General features: G+C 38.1%; 1 protein-coding gene across 4 annotated transcripts in view; it reads right to left on the minus strand.

Moving 5' to 3' along the window:
* Positions 1 to 27,808, minus strand: part of LOC120097101 (uncharacterized) — a 266,438-nt gene that overhangs the window by 88,944 nt on the left and 149,686 nt on the right. Inside the window, exon 2 of one of the 4 annotated variants that reach the window (XM_087586772.1) lies at positions 17,935 to 17,991. The exons of the other annotated variants lie outside the window; for them this stretch is intronic. Coding sequence (XP_087442898.1) covers positions 17,935 to 17,991 — 57 coding nt within the window. The remainder of the gene's footprint in view (positions 1 to 17,934; positions 17,992 to 27,808) is intronic. 4 annotated transcript variants of the gene reach the window in all.

Here is a 27,808-nt window from a genome sequence, read left to right on the forward strand (position 1 = left end):
TATTGGATATTTTATATATTTACATTTCAAATGCTATCCCCTTTCCTGGCAATTAGCTGAAATGCCCAACCAAGAGGAGGGAGAACATGTGGAGACCATATCCAGAGGTTAGGCAAGAACTTCAGTTGGGGTATGGGACCACAACTCATCTCCAAATTTTTAACCCAGAATTGCTCCTGTCTAAAGGCAACGCAGAGACAAAGTGTGGAGCAGAGTCTGAAGGAAAGGTCATCTAGAGACTGTCCCACCTGAGGATCCATCCCATATACAGACACCAAACCCAGACACTACTGTAAATTCCAAGAAGTGCTTGCTGACAGGAGACTGTTATAACTGTCTCCTGACAGGCTATTCCAGAGCCTGACAAGTACAGGTTGGATGTCTACAACCAACCATTGGAATGGGCATGGGGAGCTCAGTGAAGGAGTTAGAGAAAAGACTGAAGGATCTGAAGATGATTGCAACCCCATAGGAAGAACAACAATATCAGGCAACCAGACCTCTCCCCCAGAGTTCCCAAGGACCACCAACCAAAGTATGCACATGGAGGGACCCATGACGCCAACCACATATGTAGCAGAGGAGGGTATTGTGTGGCATTAATAGGTGGAGAAGCCCTTAGTCCTGTGAAGGCTTAATTCTCCAGTGTAGGGGAATTCCAGGACAGTGAGGTGTGAGTAGGTGGGTAGGAGGGGGAGCACCCACATAGAAGCAGCAGGAAGGAAATGGAATATTTTAACAGTTTCAACGTCCAATGTCTCCTCTGAAACTCAAGGCAATCTTTTAATTGTACCCCCTTTAATAAAGCAAAATGGAAAAGCTGATCAAATATTTCCAACATACATGGCACAGGATATATGTTATCATTACAAAAGGGAAAAAAGGGAGGAATTACTAGACCAAAGCAGGAAAAATAAAAGCCATTTGGGCAGACTCCAAATTTTGAACTTCCGTTCAAAACAGGGCTCTGGTGTTTTCAACATCTCGGGATCTACAATGCAATCCAGGGTCCACCTTTCATACTTTCATGCAATGATCTCTCTAAGTATTCATGCTGTCCACACAACTGACCTCAACAGCTTTTCTTAACCACAGAGGAAGCCACCACATTTCCTTTTCTGTATTTTTTTATTCTAAATTCATAACAATATATGAGAAGCTGCCAAGTTCTTCTCTTTGCTCTGACTGAAACCTTATGCCATTTCCTCTCATAATATTTCATATGCTTTTTTTTGCGTGGGTCTAAGAAATCCCATAGATTCCAAGCTTAGCTGAGTGGGGCCCTCCTCCTTTATTCCATTTAGTATCAGGCTTTTCTTTAAACCTTTATCTTCTTAGGCTCATGACTTGACTCCAATATTATATTGCCCAGTGTGATGTTGCTTTTCTCCTCAAATTGTGCATTATTATTTCTCTTCATCACCCTCATTCTTTTTTGTAGTCATAAATAAAAGTGATCACTAATAACCATGTGACATAGTCACTACTACACTGTCTTGAAATCTCCTCTGCCAAGGCTGTTAATCCAACATTATTACATTTAGCCTCATTATTAAGATAAGGGCAGAAAGCATCCATATTCATATATATTAGTTTAATAGTGTACATTAAAAATAATGTTGTAACATACTAAAATATTCAAATGTCAATGTATACTTAAATGGATTTTTCTCACTTTCAATGTTGTTTTCCATCATTTGATTTAATTTGATTTAAATCCTCAAACATTTTTTATTTTAAATAATTATTTTCTTTGTTAATAAAATATCTGTCACCATTAAAATGTCAATTCCAGCAATATACTTCCCCATTAGCCTTCTCTTTCAGATTAGAGCATTTTATACTCATGTTAAACTCTGCCTCAGTATTTCTCCTGACCTGGGTCATATGGGAAAAGAATTCCTACATTTGCTTTTACTGAAACAGATTTATCTAGACTTCTTTTCCAAATGTTGTAGATCAAATCTGTGTGACTAAGTATGTGTTAATATCCACCTGTACATATTCTATCTTAATTGTCCTATGTTAAAAATAGAACAAATATTGGGTTTATAGTCTATTTTCACAAAACTTTCTGGTGTTTTAAAGTTGTTCGTTTATCTCTCCCAGTTTTAAAGGTGTACAGAGTGTTTTCCATTCAATTTATCTTGGATGAGTCCTTTTTCATTTTGAGTTAAAATACTTGATCAGTAGTAGAATAACAATGGACACAGTTTCTTGAATTAGTTTAATTTAATTCTACTCTAAACTATCTCTTCAGTTTTTATGGGGATACAGTTAATGACCAAGGCAAGTCAAATGCCTACAGGTATATCTCTTTTCTATTCACATTTTTGCTATCTCACATTTAAAGTTCAGATATCTCAATAAATACTCATTTTAGTGCTCTGCTTTGATTTAATTTTTGATACATTACAGGTATTCTTTCCTTTTCTTTCTTTTTCTAAAAGTCTATATCATCATTTAGTTTTCAAAATATTATTATGATAGTTAATAACCTTACTTCCTACAAAAACTTTGCATTGTGGTCTACATTTTTATTTTTTATATGTCTGGATTTCTTTTTGAATTTGAGAATTAAATATAAATTGCTAAAGGGGAACAAAACTTGTTGGGAGGGGTTGTTTTTGTTTTGTTTTGTTTTGTTGTTTGTTTTCCACTGTGACTGCATCAATTTTTTTATCCTGAGCTTTAACTAGAAGCAGAAAATATTCCCTTATTTCTTCAGGCAGCAACCTTGTTTATCTCAAATACTCTTATAGAATCACACCCTCTGTGTTTCTACATCTGTTCTGTCAATGAGACTCCTGATCCTGCATTGTTTAGAACTTAGAAAATGGCCTAAAAAAACAAAACAAAATGGAATTAACATATCCACATAATTTCCTTTCTGGGCATGTTGGTGAACCAACATACCACTTTAATTTAGAGTTGTCCAACATCAAAGACTTCTGTTACTACTTATTACTTGTTATGGTTATATTTGGAGGGAGAATTTTGTGAGACAAACCACACTGTCACACTCAGAATGTATCTCTCATTCTATACCTACTCTGTATATATACATGTTATATAAGGCAAACACACACACATATTATATTGTTTTTTCTCAAGTACCTACTTGTTATTATTATAATCCTCATATGGAGGGATGGGTGGTAACAGTATCATGTAATCACAGAAAAATTGTGAGGCTATGGCAGAATGATTTTAAGTTCAATGTCTCCTTGAGCTACAAGGTGAGATCAAGACTAATCTTAGAATCATAATGAGACCCTGTTTTGTAGGAGGGGGTTGTTTGGTGTTAAAGTTTGTATAAGCAGAGCTACGGATACATTCAGTGGTAGTGTGCCATCCTATCATATATAAGTTCTTTCCTTCAACCTCTATAGGATTTGAATAATTAATAATTATATATATAATGAATAAATACATAAATTTATAAGACAAAGTCAAAATGTTCAATGGTCCAGGATAAAAGCCAGGAAATTAGACACAAATGCTGCATGCAATCATAAAAACATGACAATGGTTGAACAGTAAAATGTAAAAATGACAGAAACAAAAAGTTGATAAGAATATCTTTAATCAGTTTCACCTAGTAAATATAAAATGTGAAATTAAATCTGAGAAAAAGATACATAGCTATAACCCTACCATTTGGACAATTGATGAAGACACAGTTCTAGGGATAGGCTACATAGAAAAACTCTGTCTTAAGAAGAAAGAATAGGGAGGCAAAGTTTAGAACTGAGGCAGAAGGAACACCCATGCAGACCCTGCCCCATATGTGGCCCATACATATACAACCACCAAACTGGATAAGTTGGATGAAGCAAAGAAGTGCAGGCTGACAGGAACCGGACGTAGATGTCTCCTGAGAGACATAGTCAGAATACAGCAAATACATAGGCGAATGCCAGCAGCAAACCACTGAACTGAGAATGGGACCCCCGTTGAGGGAATCAGACAAAGGACTGAAGGAGCTTGAAGGGGCCTGAGACCCCATATGAACAACAATGCCAACCAACCAGAGCTTCCAGGGACTAAGCCACTACCCATGGACTGACCCTGGGCTCCAGCCGCATAGGTAGCAATGAATAGCCTAGTAAAAGCACCAGTGGAAGGGGAAGCCCTTGGTCTTGCCAAGACTGAACCCCCAGTGAAAGTGAATGTTGAGGGGAGGGCAGTAATGAGGGAAAGATGGGGAGGAGAACACCCATATAGAAGGGTAGGGGTACGGGTTAGGGGGATGTTGGCTCGGAAACCTGGAATGGGAATAACATTTGAAATGTAAATAAGAAATACCCATGTTAATAAAGATGGAGAAAAAAAATAGAATAAGGCTGCACCCATTCCAACAACACCCAGAGGAAGCCAGATTCCCAGATGCTCCTACATGTCCAGCATCATAGATGAGGAAGCTGCAACGAAGCACCCAGAGTTCAGGGACATAGGAAACCCAACATGGCCAGTGGCATAAGTTCCTTTCAGTTTGAGACTGCACCTGAAGCAGACATGGGGTGTGGCTCTCCATCCACTCTTATAAGACCCATAGGAAACTCGGCTCCCAGATGCTCTGAAATGCCTATGATCACAAGATCACAGGATCACAGAGGAAGCTATAGTCTCAGGAGATCAGACATACCCAGAAGCACTGCAGCTCTGGGACACTCAAGATGAGGCCATAACAACTTTCCCAACAACCAGTGTAACTAAGACGGCCACCGGAACCAGGCAAACAAAAACCCTGGCCAAGTCAGAGGCACAGTTTCCTTCCAGCATGCATCTGTGCCCTGAGCATACCCAGGACTCTGACTCTCCATCCATTTCTGCAACATTAAGAGTAAGCTTGACTTCCATGAGCTCTGAGACAACAGGATCTCTAGAACTTGGTCATACCAGGGTATCGGGAACCCAGAGGCAGCTGGACCCCCAGGAGTTCTGACAAACCCAGGACCTCAGAATCCCAGGATCCCAGAGACAGCTGGACTTACAACATGACCAGGATCATAGGAGGGAAAGGCTTCAGTCAGAGAGAGAGAGAGAGAGAGAGAGAGAGAGAGAGAGAGAGAGAAAGAACAGGTACTACTAGAGACAAGATGGAGAGAGGAAAGCAACAGAAGCCAAGGCTATTTGGCATCATCAGAATGAAGTTCTTTCACTACATGTCCTGGATACCCCATCACACTGGAAGAGCAAGAGTTGGATTTAAAATTAGATCTCATGATGCTGTCAGAGGACTTTAGAAAGGACATAAATAACTAACTCCCTTCAGTAATACAGGACAACACATGTAAACAGGTAGAAGCACTTAAAAAGGAAACACAAAAATCCCTTAAAGAATTAAAGGAAAACACAACTAAATAAGTAAAGAAAATGAACAAACCCATTCAGGATCTAAAAATGAAAAGAGAAATAATAAAGAAATCACAAAGAAAGGCAATCCTGTTAAAGGGAAACCTAGGGAAAAGATCAGGAGTCATAGATGCAAGCATCACCAACAGACTACAACATATAGAAGAGAGAATCTCAGGTGCACTAGATACCATAGAAAACATTGACACAACAGTCAAAGAAAATTCAAAATGCAAAGATCGTCTTACTTAAAACATCTAGGAAAAAGCAGGACATAATGAGAAGATCAATGGTAAGGATACTAGATATAGAGGAGACCAAAGATTCCTAACTAAAAGAGCCAGTGAATATCTTCAACAAAATTATAGAAGAAAATGTCCCTAACCTAAAGAGAGGGGGGGGGAGATCCATGAATATACAAGAAGCCAAATAAACTGGAGCAGAAAAGAAATTCCTCCCATAACATAAAAATCAAAACACCAAATACAAAAAACAAAGAAAGAATATTAAAAGCAGTCAGGGGAAAAGGGCAAGTAACATGAAGGCAGACCTATCAGAATTACACCAGACTTATCACCAGAGACTATAACGTCCAAAAGGTCCTAAGCAGATGTCCTACAAATACTAAGAGTAAAAACTCTCAATTAACATAGATGGAGAAACCACAATGTTCCATGAAAAAAAGTTTACTCAATGTCCTCATGCAAATCCAGCTGTACAAAGGATAATACATGGAAAGCTTCAGCACAAGAATGGAAACTATAACCAAGAAAAAAGAAGAAGCAATTTTTTTCAACAAACCCAAAAGAAGGGAGCCACACAATCGTAATTACACCCCTAACAACAAAATTAGAAGGAAGCAACAATCACTTTTCCTTATTACCTCTTTACGTAAATGGATGGCTGGATATATAAAAAGGAAGAAGCATTTTGGTGCATACAGAAAATGCATCTCAGCAGCAAAGACAGACATTAACATAGAATAAAGAGATAGAAAATATTTTCCAAGCAAATGGTCCCAAGAAAGAAGCTGGAGTTGAAAATTCTAATATTAATTAAAATTGACTTTCAACAAAAAGTTATCAAAAAAGATAAGGAAGGATACTTCATACTCATCAAGGTAAAAAATACCAAGATGAACTCTCAATTATCAGTACATATGCTTCAGATGCAAGGGGACCCACATTCATAAAAGAAACATTATAGAATCTGAACTCACACAGTGAACCTAAAACAATATTAGTGGGAGACTTCATTACCTCACTCTCATCAAGGGACAGATCATGGAAACTGAAACAAAACAGAGTCACAATAAAAACTATCAGAAATTATGAGCCAAATAGATTTAACAGACATCTATAGAATATTTCATCCTAAAACAAAAGAATATACCTTCTTCTCAGCCCATTATGGTACTTTCTCCAAAATTGACCCTTATTGCTCACAAAAAGGGCCTCAACAGATACAGGAAGATTAAATAATTCCATGCATCCTATCAGATCTCCACAAACTAAAGCTGGTCTTCAATAACAACAGAAAAAAAGAGAAAGCTCAATACACATGGAAGCTGAACAATGCTCTACCAAATGATAACTTGGTTAATAAAAAAATAAATTGAAGACATTTTTAGAATTTAATGAAAATGAATGCACAACGTATCCAAACTATAGGCACACAATTAAAAGAATGCCAAGAGGAAAACTCATAGGTCTAAGTGCCTCTAAAATGAAACTGGAGAGAGCATACACTAGCAGCATTACAGCACATGTGAAAGCTATGGAACAAAAAGAAGTGAATACAACCAAGAGGCGTAGATAACAGGAACTTATCAAACTCAGGGCTGAAATCAACCAAGTAGAAACAAAAAGGACTATACAAAGAATCAACAACACCAGGAGCTGGTTCTTTGAGAAAATTAAGAAAATAGATAAACCCTTAGCCAAACAACCCAGAGGGCATAGAGAGAATACCCAAATTAACAAAATTAGAAATGAAAAGGGAAACATAATAACAGAAAATGAGGATGTTTTAAAAAATAATCAGATCCTACTACAAAAGCCTTTAGTCAACAAAACTGCAAAATCTGGATGAAATGGAAAAATTTTAGACAGATACAACATATCAAAATTAAATCAGGATCAGATAAGCCATGTAAACATTCCTATAACCCCTAAAGAAAGAGAAGCAGCCATTAAATGTCTCCTAACAAAGGGGAAAAAAAGACCAGGACAAGATGGGTTTAGTGCAGAATTCTATCAAACCTTCAAAAAGATGTAATACCAATACTCTTCACACTATTCAACAAAATAGAAACAGACTACCCAATTTATTTTATGAAGCCACAATTACATTTATACCTAAAATATACAAAGACCCAATAAAGAAACAGAACAATGTAATCTACAATATAAACAAACTCAAAAAATAAAAACACACGATCATCCCTTTAGATGCTGAAAAATTATTTAAGAAAATTCAACACCCCTTCATGTTATAAGTCTTAGAAAGATCTGTAATTCAAGACCCATCACTAAACATAGTAAAACCAATATAAAATAACCAGTACCCACCAGCAAATTAAGTGGAGAGAAATTTGAAACTATCACACCGAAATCAGGCACTAGACAAAGCTTCCACTTTCTCCCTACCTATATAATATTTGAAATCCTAGCCAGAGTAATTAGGCAACAAAAGGATATCATAGAGATATAAATTGGAAAAGAAGTCAAAATATCATTATTTGCAGAGGATATGATAGTATATATAAGTGACCACAAAAGTCCACTAGCAAACTCCTACAACTGATAAACAACTTCAGCGAAGTGTTTAACTCAAACAAATCAGTAGCCTTCCTCTACTCAAAGGATAAACAGGCTAAGAAAGAAATTAGGGAAAGAACATCCTTCACAATAATCATAAATAAAATAAAATACCTTGGTGTGACTCTAACCAAACAATCAAAGATCTATATAAAAAGAACTGCAAGCCTCTGAAGAAAGAAATCAAAGAATATCTGCAAAAATGGAAAGATATCCCAAGCTCATGGATTGGCAGGGTTAACATAGTAAAAATACCATTTTTCCAAAAGCAATCTATCAATTCAATGCAATCCCCATCAAAACTCCTTCTCAATTCCTCATAGACTTAGAAAGAAAAATTTGCAAATTCATTAGGAATAACAAAAAACCCAGGATAGACAAAACTCTTCTCAATATTAAATAACATCTGGGGGAATGACCATCCCTGACCTCAAGCTGTACTACAGAGCAAAACTGCATGATGTTGAGACACTGGTAGAAAAATGAAATAAAATTGAAGTCCCAGAAATAAACCCACAAACCTATGGTCACTTGATCTTTAATAAAGAAGCTAAAACCATCCATTAGAAAAAGAACAACATTTTCAACAAATGATTCTGGTTCAACTGGAGGTCAGCATGTAGAAGAATGGAAATTGACCCTTTCTTACCTCACTGTACAAAGCTCAAGTCCAAGTGGATCAAGGACCTCCACCCCAAACCATATATAATAAATTTAAAAGAAGAGAAAGTGGGGAAAAGTCTTGAAAACATATACATGGGGGAAAATTTCCTGAATAGGATACCAATGACTTATGTTCTATGATCAAAAAATCATCAAAAGCGACTTCATAAAATTGAAAATCTTTGGTAAGACAAAGGACACTGTCAGCAGGACACAATGGCAACCAACAGATTGGGAAAATATCTTTACCATTCCTATGTCGTCAGAGGGCTAATATCCAATATACGAAAAGAACTCAAGAATATAAACGCTAGAGAACCAGATAACCCTATTAAAAAGGGGGGACAGACCTAAACAGAGGAACTGAGGAAGTTCCAATGGCTGAGAACACTTAGAGAAATGTTCAACATTCTTCCTTATCAGGGGAATGCAAATCAAAATGACCCTGAGATCCCATGTTACAACAGCCAAAATGGCTAAGACCAAAAACTCATGTGACAGCAGATGCTGGCAAGGCTGTAAAGAAAGAGTAACACCCCTTCATTGCTGGTGGGATTAAAAGCTTGTACAACCACTCTGGAATTCAGTCTTGTAGTTCCTCAGAACATTGAACATAGTATTGCCTAATGACCATGCTATATCAACCCTGGGCACATGCCCAAAAGCTGCTCCAACATGTAATAAGACACATGCTCCACTGTGTTCAAAGCAGCCTTGTTTATATTAGTCAGAAACTGGAAATAATCCTGTTGTCCCTCAACAGAGGAATGGTTACAGAAAATGTGGTACATTTACACAATGGAATACTACTTAACTATTAAAAACAATGACTTCATAAAATTCGCAGGCCAGTGGATGCATATAGAAAATATCATCCTGAGTGAGGTAACTCAGTCACAAAGGAACACATATGGTATATACTCATTGATAAGTGGATATAAGGCAAAGAGCTTGGAATACCCATGATACAACTCATGGATCACATGAAGCTCTAGAGGAAGGAAGACCAAAGAGTGGATGCTTCAGTCCTACTTAGAAGGGGGAACAAAATAACCAAGGCTAAATAGAGGGTGGGAGGCACCTGGGAGGAAGGGAAGAGAGGGAGGAAAAAAAGAGTGGCAGAATCAGATATGGGAGGAGCTGGAAGAGCTGTACAGTGGGTCAGGAAATTGAACAGATGTGTATAGCCATGAGGGATAGTGAACTTGGTGTAGCAACCAGGAATTTCCAGATGAGAGGAAAGAGATACCCAGGACTCCAAGGGGATGACCTAAGCTGAAATACTCCACAAAGGGGAGGGAAATTCTGTTGAGACCATATTGAGAGGTTAGACATGACCCCTGGGTTTAACCCAGAGTTGTTCTAGTCTAAAGGAAATACAGGGGCAAAGTGTGGAGCAGAGAGTGTAGGAAAGGCCATCCAGAGACTGCCCCACCTGGGGATCCATCCCACATACAGACACCAAACCCAGTCACTATTACTGATGCCTAGAAATGTGTGCTGACAGGAGCCTGATACATTTGTCTCCTGAGAGGCTCTGCATGATCCTTACCAATACAGATGCGAATGCTGGAAGTCCACCATTGGACTGATCACAGGGACCCCATTGCAGGAGTTAGGAGAAGAACTGAAGGAGCTGAAGGGGCCTTATCTGGCGTCAATGGGAGGGGAGGCCCTTGACCCTGTGTAGGCTTGATGTCCCAGTGTAGAGGAATTCTATGGTGGTGAGGTGAGAGTGGTGGGTGGATGGGAGAGAACCCTCATAAAAGCAGGCAAGGGGGTGTGATAAGGGGTTGCAGAGGGAAAACTGGGAAAGGGAGTAACATTTGAAATTTAAATAAATCAAATATCCAATTAAGAATGGGGTACAGAGCTAAACAAGTATTCTCAATGGAGGTACATCAAATGGCAGAGAAGCACCTAAAGAAATGTTCAATATACCACAATTTTCTTACATGACAACTTACACAGGAGATTTTACATGGATTCAAAACTAACAACAAGTGTGAGAATTTCACCATGCACAGGCATAATAAATAATATCAAAATGTCATATTTGAGTGCTTTATGACTACACAAAAAATTTTGGTATTTTGTTTCTGACTTGGCATCCAGCATTCAACATACACCATGATAGAGAATTCAGTTTAATCATTTATTCTGCTAAGGGAAAAGAAGTCCACTCTCAATCATCTGCAGGGGAGGTAGGGCCACACTGTCTATTCAGGACCACAGAGTCCTATGGAAGGAAATGGTCAGATTAAATAAGCATATTGCACTGAACTTCCTTTATTTAGCAAGCATTTAATCTACTCTCCATTTCTGGCAGTGATGCTGTCATGCAATAGGAAAATGGGGAAGAAGACAGAGGAAGCTCTAAAGAATTCATAAATGATTATACTTGGAAAGCAAGATGTTAAAGCAATCCACATAGCAAATAATTCGTATCTTAGTGGGACTGCAAATTATTTGTCATCCCTCACCTTAACAGTTCAACTTCTATTTCCTTTACTTGATTGCATTGAGCTCCATGGTGCAGACCTATCATTCCACTCTCTGCATGAGGTCAGACAGAACCAGGTATCTCATAATTCCATCTGCCACTCTTGGACACATTCACTCAGGACTTCTTCTCCTCTAATGTGTCTTCTAGATGCTGCTGACAGGAGGCCAGTCAAGGAGCAGCTTCATAAGTACATAGGTGGCTCTAGGTGACATTCCTTTCCTATATGAATGAGGAATCAAGTTATGTAGCATATACTCTAATTGAGACTTTAAACACTTACTCCCAGATGTGTCCTTTCTGAAACCCCAATGTGATGCTGCCGTCTTAAAACCTACAATCATAAATAAGATACACAGAATTTTGTAGCAATTAAGTTTTCCAAATAGCTTGATATATTTTAATATACAAACAATATCATCTTCATCTATATCAGCCACTGTGCAATAAATATGAAACAGTCAGCACGCATCTTGCAAGAATTGAGGATTAATTCAAGGAAGAAATTGGAGACTTATCAGAAATTTCAAGGAAGATCCACATACTTGGTTTCATACTTGATAGGCTACTAAGCATTCTGAAAACATTATAGTCTTCTGGGTACAACCCTTGATCCTAACTCTGATCAGTAAATAAAAATGTGATAACATAAAATGTCATTTACAGAGACTTACAAATAAAGAAAAGTAATGCACAGGTCACGTACCTGATTCAAGCCAACTAGTTATGACAGAAAACATTAAAGGGAGAAATAGAAATTTCAAAAGTATAAATAAACCCACGAGTAACAAAGATACAGAGCATCACCAGTTGATAACAAACTCTGTCAAGGCTCCTATGAAATACAAATGTACGTGATTAGAAATCCTTCTTCCCTTCAATTTTTAACCATCAGAGGCTAACATTCCCCTGCCTCTATTTATTCTCTCATGCAAGAGTCAGTCTTAAAAAATAGAAGATGGGTGTATATGCCTTGTCAGCTCCTAATTCTGAGAAAAGCTACTGCAACATGCAGGATACAGGGATATGGAACAGATATTTGAGATTAATTGTAAACTTTTATTTGGGGTAGGAGATACTGTTACACTATGGCAAAGCAAGTACATAGAATAAAAGCTCGCCCTTTTATTGTTTTTCATCAGTTAGCCTTTTATACTCTGTCTGTAATCAGTAATGAGGCAAGAGGCCTTTCAAATGTAAGTTAAATTTAAAATACTGTTTCCATATTCCATTTATAAATAGCAAAGCTTAGTACTATGTAATCATGTAAGATACAATGAAAGAATGTCTTAAAAGCTTTTGTTATTTGACTGAGTCGTATTGTGATTTTCTTTTCAGTTGCAAAAGAAATGTTTTATTTATTCTAGCATAGAGAAGGAGGCCAAACAGATTATCAAGCTAGATGTTTAACAAACACTGGGTGCTGTGATGATCTTTCTCAGTCGGACTTATTCATGGTTACCTTTTTCTCTAGGCTGCCCCTTATTTCACTGGTAAAAAAAAAAAATAACGTCATTTATTTGGATCGAAATGGCTTTGCTCTTAATGGATCCATTAGGAGTATGCTGGAAAACGACCAAAGCACTCTGTGTTTCAGTGTGACAATATGTAAGCAAAATGCACTTGCTGAAGAGGTACAGCAAGATTCTGAGCAAAATGAAAATGTGACCTATGGTTCAAATTGTATGTATTTCCAAATAATGGCAGAGCCGTAGAGCATTTGAAAAAGGCTACAACCTTCTGAGCACGGAGAACCAAGCTGTTCTACAGGTCTACACACATAAAACTGTGATCTATGGGAGCAGAGAGGAAAACACTCTCAGAGGAAGTCCCAGTGTACATCGGTTGGTGAACTTCATGATTTTAAATCTGAACTGTTCTTGCCAAAAAAAAAAAAAATCTAACCCGTGGAATAGAGTGTCCCTCAAAAAACAATGACTAGCAAGTATTTAAAGAGTATCAAATGTTTTGGCAAAACTGAATGATTCCGCAACTTTCTCCCCATTAAAGCACTGTCATACAGCCAGTTCGACAAACTGGGCCCACAGTTACACCTCATATGACTGTGCTCCAGGCTTAAGTGATGGTACCTGAGTGCAAAGCTTAGCTCCTGTCACCATTACAGATGCAAACAATGTTATCTAAGTGCTGCAACTGAAAAAAGTTAGCCCTAATCAATAAAAAGGTCATCAGGGACTCAGAAAAAGGAGAGAGGAAAGATAATAGCTCCACTCTCTCATATAAACTGTAGAGTTATTAGTTGTACAATAGCACAATTTATGTTTTGAAACAGCTGGCTTGAAAAGTAACCTGGAAAATGTCCTTCCTTTTCTCTCCATCTCATCTCTATTCCTCCTGATTCCTTCTCTTCTTTCTTTGCGATTTTCTTTTCCTTTCAGGTCTTACTGTAGTCTATACTAGGATAAAACTTGTGATCTTACTAGTTCTGAGTGCTAGGATTCCAAGTATGCTTTTCCAGGCATGGATTGAATGTTTCATTTTCCCCCCTTTTTTCTTTTGTTTTCATTGTATATTTTCTTTATTTACATTTAAAATATTTTTATTTACATTTAAAATACCCCATTCTTGGCTTCCCCTCCAGAAACCCTCACTCCTTTACCCCTTCCCCTGCTTCTGTGAGGGTACTCTCATACCCATTCACCCACTCCCTTGTGCCTCCCTGCCCTGGCATTCCCCTACACTAGGACATCAAGCCTTGACAGGACCAAGAACCTCTCTTCCCACTGTTGGCCAACAAGGCCATCCTCTGCTACATATGCAGCTGGAGCCATAGGTCTGTCCATGTTTACTCTTTGGATGGTAGTTTAGGCCCAGGGGACTCTGGTTATTTGATATTGTTGTTCTTCCTGTGGTGTTGCAAACCAGTTGAGCACCTTCAGTCTTTTCTCAAACCCCTCCATTGGGGACCCCTTGCTCAGTCCAGTGGTTGACTGTGAACAATCTGCTCTGTATTTGTCATGCTCTGGCAGAGCGTCTCAGGAGACAGCTATATCTGGCTCCTATCAGCATGCATTTCTTGGCATCAGCAAGTGTCTGGATTTGGTGAGTGTATATTGGATAGATCCGCAGGTGGGGCAGTCTCAGGACTGCCTTTCCTTCATCTCTGTTCCACACATATTTCCTATTAGTGTATTGCTCTCCCTTTTAAGAAGGACTGAAGCATCCAAGCTTTGGTCTTCCTTCTTGAGCTTCATATGGTCTGTATCTTGGATATTCTGAGCTTTGTGGCTAATATCCACCTATCAGTGAGTGCATATCATGTATGTTCTTTTGTGACTGAGTTACCTCACACAGGATGATATTTCTTAGTTTCATCAATTTGCCTGCAAATTTCATGAAGTCATTGTTTTCAATAGCTGAATAGTACTTCTTTGTGTACATGTACCACATTTTCTTGATCTATTCCTATGTTTGAGCTTCTGGCTGTTACAAATAAGGCCTCTATGAACATACTGGAGCATATGTCTTTGTTATATGTTGGAGCATCTTTTGAGTATATTCTGAGGAGTGGTATAGCTGCATCCTCAGGTGGAGGTATGTCCAATTTTCTGAGCAACCACCACACTGATTTTCAGAGTCGTTGTATCAGCTTGCAATCTCACCAACCAGAAATGAACCCACATACCTATGATCACTTGATCTTTGACAAAGGATTTAAAATCATCCAGCGAAAAAAAGACAGTATTTTCAACAAATGGTGCTGTTTCAACTGGAGGTCAGCATGTAGAAGAATGGAAATTGATACGTTCTTATTGCCTTGTACATAGCTCAATTCCAAATAGATCAAGAACCTCCGATACATTGAAACTAATAAAAGAGAAAGTGGGGAAGAGCTTCAAACACATGGGCAAAGGGGAAATTTCCTGAACAAAGCATCAGTGGCTTATGCTGTAAAATCAACAGTAGACAAATGGGACCTCACAAAATTGAAAAAGCTTCGGTAAGGCAAAGGACATTGTCAGTAGGACAAAATGACAACCGACAGATTGGGCAAATATCTTTACTAATCCTACATCAGATACAGGGCTAATATCAAATATATAAAGAACTCAAAAAGTTAGACTCTAGAGAATCAAATAACCCTATTAAAACTTGGGGTACAGAACAAAACAAAGAATTCTCAACTGAGGAATATTGAATGACAGAGAAACACCTAAAGAAATGTCCAACATCTTTAGTCATCAGGGGAATTAAAATCAGAACAACCCTGGGATTCCATCTCACACCATTCAGAATGGCTAAGATCAAAAACTCAGGTGTCAGCAGATGCTGGGAAGGATGTGGAGAAAGAGGAACACTCCTCCATTGTTGGTGTGAATGCATGTTTCTTAATAATTTACTCCATTCTTTTCAAAATAAATTGGAGAAAAGATCACAGGTCATTAGATTGTTCCGTTTTTATTAATAAAATATGTTTAGATTCCATCTACCTCTTCAAGTCCTCCTTTGTCCACCTCCTTCTGGTCTTGCTCTGAAGAAGAAAATTCATGCCGTGTAATGCAAACTTAACAAAGAACTCTCGACTAAGGACGTAATACTTTTATTTTGCTAAAGGGAGATACTAACACTGCCTTCTAAATACTTGTAGCCACAAACTAGTGTAATTCTGAGCCTTCATCAGAGAAGATTTTTCATATATAGAATGGTGGTTAATACAAATTCACACTGGTCTGGGTGCAGGGAATAAGAGACTAGTAAGCACTTAGGAAACATCACAGAAAGGGGACTAAATGATTGTGAAGCCAGAGGTCAGGGGTAAATAATGTCTTCTGGATATGAAAGGCAATGCATACCTGGACTCACAGAAATGTTGATTGAGTCTATCATATGTATTATAAATCTTCTGAGACCATGTTAAATAGCATTTATTTGATAATTTTATTAAGACTGAGCCACTACCCTACACAGGGAGAGTGTAGGTATTTGACATTTAGATTTGCTTCCCAAAGGATCTTAGTGTTTATGTAAAGTGATATATGAATATGTAATTATATTACACCATAATTCATTACTCAAGCTAGGAAACATAAGAAAAGACTTTTCTGTGATTTCTGCGTGTTGTGCTAAGTTGCTGACATTCATTAATACCTATAACACTGTCTGCATGGCTTAAGAAGGCTTTCCAGGCAAAGGAGCACATGCTTGCATATGCCTCAAAGGATAATGCAGGATAACCAAACACGAAATTAAAAAAATGTGCTTTAGAAGCAACAACAACAAAGACATAAACAAATTGGTAACATTTGAACATAGGCTATAACTTTGGAGACATGTGAAATCAGTTTAACAAGTATGGTTGAATAAAGGTATAGTTTTTTTTTGTTGTTGAGAACATTCAAAGTCAAGAGCTTACAGGACAAGATTATTTTTAAAAGGTGTCTCTCATTCCAAGTTGATGGGTTTATTTTTATCCTGCTGACATTAGAAAGTAACAATGATTACGGTGAGACTCAGCATGATACAGCAAAATATATTCTCCTGAAGGTGATTTCAGGGGCATAGTTTCAATCTGAACTGAAAGACGAGAATATCTAAAAGGGGGACATATGTTCGAAGGGGCGGAGTGATCAGAGAAGGGGCTTTCAGATTAAACCAGATCTTTGGGATGAAGGGTAGACTGCAGTGATAGTGACTGAGATGAAAAAACATGTCAAAGAAGGCTGTTGTAAATACATGGTTGTGTTGTCTTTGCAGTGGGGAGGGAGAAGGAATATAGAATAATTTATAATCATAGCTGAAACTATATGGCTAGCTGCAGTCAAGGAAGCCATAAGACCTTAGGGTAAAATAGGCTGCTATGTTGTTTAGCTCACGGATTTTGAATTACAGGTTCGACTTCACCATCCCGATAATGATAAACTACAACAGGCTCTACTTACTGAATAGGTACATCTTCAGAAGAAAAGACCAGGAGGGTCACAACCAATTTAGCCGTAATAGCTTCTTTTTTTTTAAACAGTGTCTTAGTTACCGTCTTATTGCTATGAACGGACACCATGACCTACATGAGTTTTATAAAGGACAACATTTAATTGAGGCTGGCTTAGAGGTTCAGAGGTTCAGTCCATTATCATCAAAATGGGAGCATGGCAGCACCCAGGCAGGCATGGTGCAGGAGGAGCTGAGTTCTACATCTTCACCCAAAGGAAGCCAGGGACAGACTGAGCTACCTCAGGCAGCTGGGAGGAGGGTCTCCAAGCCCACCCGACAGTGACATGCTTCCTCCAACAAGGCCACACCTTCTAATAGTGCCACTCCCTGGGCCAAGCATATGGGAACTATCACAAACAGTATAGGAAAGACTATTATGGATGATGAAGGAGAATTTGTCTTATGGTGGGACAGAATGCATCTTCCTAATCTAAGCAGGCTCACCAATGACAAGATTCCAGTTCTTGGCTATTATTTTTTTTAAGCAATGTGATTTAACTTCGAATGTTAAATGAGGTTATATTGAAATATTTTTATTTTTTATATTTTTTGGTCATTGATCCAAACTTGGAACCCAAAATAGAATTATAGCTAACAAACCATAACAAAAGTTATGAGTTCAGGGGAATACATACTTACTGGAGCTATGCTGCACTGGCACAGGAATAGCCAAGCTATCTGGAAGAATAAAGAATTCTGAAAATGAAATGGAACAAGAGAGGCATTTCAGAAAACTAATACTACATATCTCCTTATTCCACGTATCAAAATGAATGAGTCACTTCTAAGCAAGAAACAACCGCAAACCTAGGAGTTATGACTGCAGAAAACAATTGTTTTGTTTTTATTCATTATGTTAGAAAAAGCACAAGCACATTCTAAAGACCAATAATTAACGGGGAAAATATTTACAGGTAATACCTAAGATTCATTGCCCATATTACTACAGATAATTCCCTTATGATCAGCTTAGAAGAGAGTCCAAAATAGAAAAATGCTTTCGTAGGAATAGAGTGAAAGACATACATAAATGATCCTTAAAAGAACTGGAAAAGAGCAATAAATATCTCAAAGACTGTAAGTCTTACCAGTAATCATCATTATGCAAATTAAAGCACTAATGGGCAATTTGTTTATTCAACTGGCAAATACAGCTGCATGTATTTAGTGTTACTCTCAGGGTAGGAAAAGTACATACATACTGGCTTCCCCTTCAGTGATACACATCTTCTGTGAATTAATTTTACTTTCACTATCAGAGGTGTTTAATCTGCACATTTTAACCCAGCAAGCATCTTGTGAGTGTTTATACTAGTGTTATTTCTTTCTAATTCCTTTGTGCATGTCATTATAAAATATGTACTTTCCTTAAATACATAGTTTAATTTACTCTGTGAACTTTTAAAGATGCTGAAAAGAAAAAAAATCAACTTTGTAATCAGCAGTAAATTAATGCTAACATTAATTTTATAGTAAGTTCAAACTGATGCTAAAAATAGGGAGCATATGACAAAAAATTCTGTCATTCCTCTCACTTCCCTCTGTTTAACACCTCTCACTCACACACATATACAAATAGATAAATTTAGTCATATTATTTTAATTCTGAATGTGTTACATTATATGTTAAATACTTTGCTTAAAGACATTCATAATATATGATATATTTCTTTTTTATTCTTACAAAGGCTAAATAAACCTTGTTGAATATGTCTTTCTAAATTACTGATTTATTTCATGTTTCTCTACTTGATGGGATAGTTTTACCAAAGACTAACACTGTTTTGTACACTTGTCAAAATGATTTTTTGACTTTTGCATGTAATTCTTTCAAAAACTGAAGACATATCAACCTATTTTGACACATTAAGTTAATAAGAAAACTTCTGTGTAACAATAGCCATTTGCTATATAATTCCTGGGCCGGAAAAATGTTAAGGTTTACAGAAGCCACATAACCCCCAGCTCAAAGGCTCTAATACTTTCTACTGGCTTCTGTAGATACTCAGATATGTGTACCACAAACACACAGAAACATACTTCACACTCACATATATAGACATGTGTATGTATTATAATTTGAAATCACTACTTTCTTGCAGCAAATTAGTGCTGGCATTACTTTTATAGTAAGGCCAGACTCTTGTCAAAATAGATAGCACATGTACATGTGTACACTTACAGTTTGTATTTCTTCTCTTCGAGGTTAATTTAATAACTGACGCTTTCTTTATTTTAACCGGGAGTTCAGTTTTCCTCATTGATTGGTTAGAGTGCTGCTGTTATCGGAGAGTATTCCTATAAACATAATGTCCACAGTGTGTACTGAGCCACTTGTATTTCACATTTTCCAGTCAAGAAGATTCTTGGATATTTTGTTGGTCGATTCTAAATCACTGTGATGAAGCACCTTAAATGCACAAATTTAATGGGGTGGGGAGGGAGATATTTTAACTCATGGTTTCAGAAAATCAGTGCATGGTGGCTTGGATTTATGGGATGGCTTGCCTCATAGTAAAGAAAGCAATGGAGCAAGGAGCTAGAGACTAGGTAGCATCTTCAAAGGCACTCCCCATTGACCAACCTCTTTCAAACATGTTCTAACTTCCGAAGTTTCTAAAACCTCACAAAATAGGACCATGAGCTAGAGGCAAACCATTTAATACCCCCCACCCCAATGCAATGTCACATCCTTACAGGATTTGGGTCTTGGACCTGACTAGGGGCTGCAAGAGAATAAGGAAAGGACATTGAGCACAAAGACTTAGACAAGATGGAACTTGGTAAAACTGGCTTTCTGATGGCAAAGCACCATAGAAACCTTCAGTGCCTTTTATCTACAGTTGAGCAGGGAGAAGGAATTTTCCATTCAGTTGAACAAGGCAGTGGAGCTTACGATTCAGAGTTGAACAAGGAGTCACGGTTAGCTTAGCTCAGTAGGAGCAGGCTCTGTAGGGAGCAGTCTTCATGGTGTTGCCCATGTCAAGCAAAAAGCATTCACTCAGAAGTTCACTTGCCCTCTTCAAGGTAGATTTTATATTTGAACCATGACAATTTTTACTGCACATGCAGATAATTTATCAAAGTGAATCAGTCAATTTTCACCTGAGTTTCTTCATGCAAGGTCACACTTCAGAAAGTTCTTTCCCAATTTAAAAATAAATTGCAATTTCTTTGGTTTAGAGTCTATGTAGGTTTAAGTCATGAGGCAGCAATGTAATTTCCTTCTCTGTATAGATAAATCATAATGTCTGTCAAAAGAGACTAGTGACTGCCTCTGTGCATAGCCTTACATGGATCCTTGAGACCCCTCCATAATCTGCATTATGAATGCTTATGCTGGAACACTGAACTATCCTGAGTTGTTTATACACAGCCTACTGGCTTGGTAAATATTTTCTACATTTGTCTTTTCTTTGGAACTTTCAGAACCTTATCAACTTATCACAACTCTAGATTACTAACTTCTGAATTTTGGCCCAATATGCCTCACTCTCCCCCTCCCCAGGAACAATGCACACAGTAGATTCAGGTCAAAGATATAAAGAATGGCAATATCTTTCCCTTTTAAGAGTGTTACCTTGGATGGCCAGCAAGAGAGAGTGGTTAGCTTCCAAAGTACCTGTGATTGTATGAGACACTGAGTACCATAGAATCCTTCCTATATGTGGACAGTGAAGTATAGGGAGTCTGCTGTAGGTCCCTTTACCTTAGGAGACTTTACTGGATTGGGGTTGTCTGCTAAGATCTAAAAGGGCAGCAAAGATCAGTTCCTGCAGTATTGCTGGTATACTGGTGCAATTTGTTTACATATCACCTAATGCAAATTTGGTCCTATGTTACTATGTCATAGAGACCTTACTGACTAGCTGGAAACACACACTCACACACTCACATTCTCATTCTCATATTCTCTCTCTCTCTCTCTCTCTCTCTCTCTCTCTGTCTCTCTGTCTCTCTGTCTCTCTGTCTCTCTCTGTCTCTGTCTCTCTCTGTCTCTGTCTCTGTCTCTCTCTCTGTCTCTCTGTCTCTGTCTCTCTCTCTCTGTCTCTCTCTCTCTCTGTCTCTTTCTCTCTCTCTCTCTCTCTCTCTCTCTCTCTCTCTCCACCACTTTTCTCTTTTCACTTTTTAAACATTTTTTACTGGATATTCATTTACAGTTCACGGTACCCCCTCTTGAAACCCCCTATCCAACCCCTCTTCCCCTGCTTCTATGAGGGAAATTCCCCACCAACTCACCTACTCCAACCTTACAGCAATAGCATTCCCTACACTGGAGCATCAAGCCTTCACAGGACCAAGGGCCTATCCTCCCATTGATGCCACATAAGGCCACCCTCTGCTAGATTCGCAGCTGTAGCCTTGCAAACCCCTTCAGCTTCTTCAGTCCTTCCCTTAATTCCTCAATTGGGGTCCCCATGCTCAGTCCATTGGTTGGCTGCCAGAATCCCAAGTTGTATTTGTCATGCTCTGACAGATCCTCTCCAGAGACAGCTATATCAAGCTCCTGTTAGAAGCACTTCTTGGCATCCACAATACTGTCTGGGTTTGGTGTCTGTATATAGGATGGATCCCCAGGTGGGGCAGTCTCTGAATGGCCTTTCCTTCAGTCTCTGCTCTACACTTTGTCCCAACAATTCCTTTAAACAGTAGCAATTCTAGGTGAAAAAATTTAGAGATAAGTGGGTGGCCCCATCCTCCAACCAAAGGCCTTGCCTAAGCTTCAGATATAGTCTCAACATGTTCTCCCTCCCATTTAATGGGCATTTCAGCTAATCTCATCACCTTTTGGTCCTGGGAACCTCTTGTTTTCCTAGCTTCTGGGACTTCCTGGTGACTATCACCAGTTCCCCAAACCCTATTGCTAAACACTTCTCCTCAATTTCCTGACCATCTGTATATCATCCCTAGCTCCTCCCAGACACGATTTTGCCCCCATTTTCACCTCCTCCTCCCGTACTCCCACATCCCTCTCACACTCTACCTCCTATGAGTATTTTGCTCCCCTTATAAGAAGGACTGAGGCATCCACACTTTGCTTTTCCTTCTTTTTGAGCTTCATATGGTCTGTGAGTTGAGCTTTTTGTCTAATATCCACTTATCAATGAGTACATACAGTGTGTTCTTTGTGACTTGGTCACCTCAGTCAGGATGATATTCTCTAGTTCCATCCATTTGCCAGCAAATTTTACGAAGTCATTTTTTTTAATAGTTGAGTAGTTCTCCATTGTGTAAATGTACCACATTTTCTGTATCCATTCCTTTGTTGAGGGACATCTGGGTTCCTTCCAGCTTCTGGCTATTATAAAGAAGGCTGCTATGAATATATTCAAGCATGTGTCTTTGTTATAGACTGGAGCATCTTTTGGGTATATGCCCAGTAGTGTTAAAGCTGTGTCCTCTGGAATTATTATGACCAATTTTCTTAAGAACCACCAGACTGATTTCTGCAGTGTTGTGAAAGCTTGCAATCCATCCAACAATGGAGGAGTCCTCCTCTTTCTCCACATCCTTGCCAGAATCTGCTGTCACCTGAGTTTTTGATCTTAACCATTCTGAATGGTATGAGTTGGAATTTTGGGATCATTTTGATTTGCATTTCACTGATTACTAAGGATGTTGGACATTTCTTTAGGTGTTTCTCAGTCATTCAATATTCCTCAAGTTGAGAATTCTTTGTTTAGTCCTGTAGCCCAGTTTTTAAAAGGATCATTTGATTCTCTGGAATCTACCTTTTTGAGTTCTTTGTATATATTGGATATTAGCACTCTATTGGATGTAACATTGGTAAAGATCTTTTCCCAACCTGTTGGTTGCTGTTTTGTCCTATTGACAGTGTCCTTTGCCTTACAGAAGCTTTTCAATTTTATGAGGTCCCACTTGTCTTTTGTTGATCTTAGAGTGTAAGCCATTGGTGTTTTGTTCAGGAAATTTTCCCCTGTACAAATGTGTTTAAGACTCCTTCCCACTTTCTCTTCTATTAGATAGAGTATCTAGTTTTATGTGGAGGTCCTTGATCCACTGGAAAGAGCAGCTTGACAGCACATTTGAAAGGTCTAGAACAAAAAGAAGCAAATACACCAAAGAGGAGTAGACGACAGGAAATAATCAAACTCAGGGCTGAAATTAACCAAGTGGAAACACTGAGAACTATATAGACAATCAGTAAAACCAGCGGCTGGTTCTTTGAGAAAATTAACAAGGTAGATAAATTCTTAGCCAGACTATTCAGAGGGCACAGGGACAGTATCCAAATTAAGAATATCAGAAATGAAAAGGGAGACACACCAGAAACTGAGAAAATGCAAAAAAAAAAAAAACACATCAGATCTTACTACAAAAGCCTATACTCAGTAAAACTGGAAAATCTGAATGAAGTTTTTAAACATTTTAAATTTTCTATTGATTTCTGTCTCACATTTTTCATTTTTCTTTTATTTCTTTCATCTCATCATCTTTAAACACTGTCTTTTTCTTCATCCACTGTGGGGTTTGAATCCTCCAGCACAGTTAAGAAAAGCCAAAAAGACTAGGAGTATGGCATCAGAGTTCTTACATGAAGGAGTGGAGAAGCCACTTTGTGAAGCTATGCAGTAAAACCTGGATTGCTTTGTAAATACAAAGACAGTGGAGATGCCAGAGGTATGGGATACATGGTTTATGAGAAAGGGTGTAGAGACTGTCCAAGAGGTAACAGTGTACTGCAGTCAGCAAAAGTGGAAGGGAAGAAAAGTGTACATCCTTTGTCTGTGAACAGAGACACCAAATTTTGAGTTTGCTTTTCTGATTTTTAATAGCTCTTTGTCCAGTATTTTATCATTATGTTCTTATTCCTTCCTTTTCAATTGATAATGTTCATTCTGTGCCATTGTATGTTGGATGTTTGTGATTTGCATTTGCATTTTGATTTGACAGTTAAGAGATTGTCTTGCATCTCAGAAGAGGCATTGGCTTTTTTTTCCTATTGGGTCGCTCTTTAATCTTATTCTTATTGCTTGCATGAGAAATGGTTACTTCGCATTAATATTTTCAAATCATAATTTTTTACTAATAGCTTTTAAAAAATCTTTATTACTTTTTTATTTACATTCCAAAAGTTGCCCCCTTCCCAATTTCCCCTTCTCAAGGACTTCATTCCATCTTACCTTTCCTCCCACCTCTGAGAGGGTGCAATCCCATTCGCACACTCATCCCCATCTAACCCACACTAGCATTCCTCTTCCCTGAGGCATCAAGTTTCCATAGGATTAAGTATCCTTTCCCACTGAGGTCATATAAGGCAATCCCCTGCTACACATGTGCCCTGGGCAAAGAACTAGCCTATGTATGCTCCTTGGTTTTTGGCTTAGTATCTGGGAACTCTGAGGGATGTGGGTTAGTTGACACTGTTGTTCTTCTTATGGGGTTGCATTCACATTCAGCTCCTCAGTCCCTCCTCAAACTCTTCTATATTGGTTCCCAACAACAATCCAATGGTTGGCTGTAAGTATCTGCATTTGTCTCTGTCAGTTACTGGTATAGCCTCTCTGAGGACAGCCATTGTAAGCTTCTGTCTGCATACACGATATGGGCTCAGTAATAGTGTCAGGATTTGGTGTGCACATACGGGATGCATACCATGTTGGCCTGGTTACCTGGTGCCTTTTTTTCAATCTCCGCTCCATTTTTGTCCCTGCATTTCCTTTAGACAGAAACAATTCTGGATTAAAAAATTTGAAGAAGGGGGGTGGTCCCTTGCTTCATCTGGAGGCCATGTCTATCTACTGGATGTGGTCTCTTCCAGTTCCATCTCTCCACTGTTGGGCATTTCAGATAATACCATCGCAGTTGAGTCCTGGGAGCCTCTCAGATACCAGATCTCTGAGAATTTGTAGAGGTTCCACCTGCTCCCGACACCTACTGCTGCATGTTTCAACTCATTCTCCTGGCCTTCTGGGCACCCCTCCTTTCTTTCCCCATACCTGATCTCGCCCTTCTTTTTCTCCTGCCCCTTCCCTCCCCCACCCAGTTTCCTCCTTACCTCTGCCCTTCTCAATTATTTTATTCTCCTTTTAAGTGGGTTTCATGTATCTACACTTGGGTCTTCCTTCTTGTGAAGCTTCCTACAATCTGTGAATTGTATCCTGGTTCATCTGAACTTTTTGGCTAAGATCCATTTACGAATGAGTACATACCGTGCATGGCCTTTTGGAGTTGGATACCTCACTAAGGATGCTATTTTATAGTTCCAGCCATTTGCCTGCAAATGTGGTTATGTCTCTAATATCTGAATAGAATTCCATTGTGAAAAATGAACCACGTTTTCTGTGTCCATTCTTCAGTTGAGGGACAAATAGGATGTTTCCTTTTAACTATTATGAATAAGGGTGTTGTGCACACAGTGGTGAGTGTATCTTTGTGATATGATGGAGCATCTTTTGGATATAGTGCCAGGAGAGTTATAGTTGGGTCTTTAGGTAGAACTATTTCCAATTTTCTGAGGGACTATCAGATTTGCTTTCCAGATAGGTTGTATCAATTTAAAATTACACCAGCATTGGAGGAGTGTTCCTCTTTCTCCATATCCTCGTCACATATACTGTCACTTGAGTTCTTGATCTTAACCATTCTGGTTGATGTAAGGTGGAATCTCAGGGGCTTTTGATTTGCATTTCCTTGATGATAAACGATGGTGAACATTTCTGTAAGTGCTTCTGAGCCATTCAAGATTTCTCTGTTGAGAATTCTGTTTAACTCCATGCTCCATTTTTTTAATTGGGTTATTTGTTGTTTTGGAGTTTAACTTTTTGAGTTCTTTGTATATTTTGGATATTAACTCTATTTGAATGTAGGGCTAGTGAAGATCTTTTGCCAATCTGTAGGTTGCCATTTTGTCCGATTGACAGTGTCCATTGCTTTAGCACAGTTTCCAGTTTCATGTGGTCTTGTTTATAAATTGTTGATCTTAGAGCCTGGGCCACTGATGTTCTGTTCAGGAAATTTTCCCTTGTGCAAATGTATTTGAGGTTATTTCCAAATTTCTCTTCAGCATATTTGGATTTATGTGGAGGTCCTTTATCCATTTGGACGTGAACTTTTACAAGGAGATAAATGTGGGTCAATTTGCATTCTTCTACATGCAGACTGCCAGTTACACCAGCACCATTTCTTGAAAATGCTTTCTTTTTTTTCTATTGGATGTTTTTGGTTTCTTTGTCAAAAATGAAGTTTTCATAGGTGTGTGGGTTTATTTCTTAGTCTTGAACTCTATTATATTGATTGACCTGTCTGTTATACCAATACCCCTCAAACTATTTCACAAAAATGAATAAAAGGAATACTACCTAATTCATTCTGTGAAGCCATAGTTACTCTGACACCTAAGACACACAAACACCCAAAAAGAACTTCAGCAGACCAATTTTGCTTATGACTATCAATGCAAAAATACTCAATAAAATTTTCACAAATTGAATCTAAGACTACATCAAAACATCAATCACCATGGTCAAGTCGGGTTTATCCCAAGGATGTAGGGATGGTTCATTATATGGAAATCCATCAACAAAATGCACTATAAAAATAACTCAAAAAGGAAAAAATTCATACGAAATAACCTTGGACAAAATACAAAACCCCTTCATGTTAAAAGTACTGGAAAGATCAGGAATTCAAGCCTCATACATAAACATAATAAAAGCAATAGCTAACATCAAATTAAATGGAAAGAAACCTGAAGAAATCCCACTAAAATCTGGAACAAGGCTGCCCATCTTTCCCTATCTATTCAATACAGTACTAGGAGTTCTAGCTAGAGCAATAAGACAACAGAAAAAAGATCAAGGGGATACAAATTGGAAAAGAAGTAGATGTGTCATTATGGATAATATAATAGTATACATAAGCAACCCAAAAATTTTATCAGAGATTTTCTACAGCTGAGCTTCTACAAGAACAGAGAAATTCTACAGAGAATTTCTAACAACTTCAGCAAAGTGGCTAGATATAAAATTAATTCTAACAAATCAACAGGCTTCTTTTATATAAATGATAAAAGGGATAAGAAAGAAAATATGGAAGCAACACCCTTCACAAGAGGCATACATAATAAAAAATATCTTTGTATAACTCTCACCAAAGAAGTGAATGATTTATATGGCAAGAACTTCAAGTCTCTGAAGAAAGAAATTGAGGGAGACCTTAGGAGATGGAAAGATGCCCCCATGCTTATGGATTGGAAGGATTCACATAGTAAGAATGACCATGAAATCAAAAGCAATCTTCAGATTCAATGCAATCCCCATGAAATTTACAACTCAATTCTTCATAGAATTAGAAAGAACAATTCATCTGGAACAACAAAAAATACAGGATTGTAAAAATAATTCTCAAGAATAAAAGAACTTCTGGGGGAATCACCATCCCAGATCTCAAGCTGTACTACAGAGCAATAGTGACATTGGCCTTTTAAGTAGTCATAAATCTAAAAGATTATGGGACCTTTGAATTTGTACTGAAAAAATATTATGATATA

Source organism: Rattus norvegicus, chromosome 15, assembly GCF_021556685.1.
Source record: "Rattus norvegicus strain SHRSP/BbbUtx chromosome 15, alternate assembly SHRSP_T2T, whole genome shotgun sequence".
NCBI classification, from domain to species: Eukaryota; Metazoa; Chordata; class Mammalia; order Rodentia; family Muridae; genus Rattus; species Rattus norvegicus.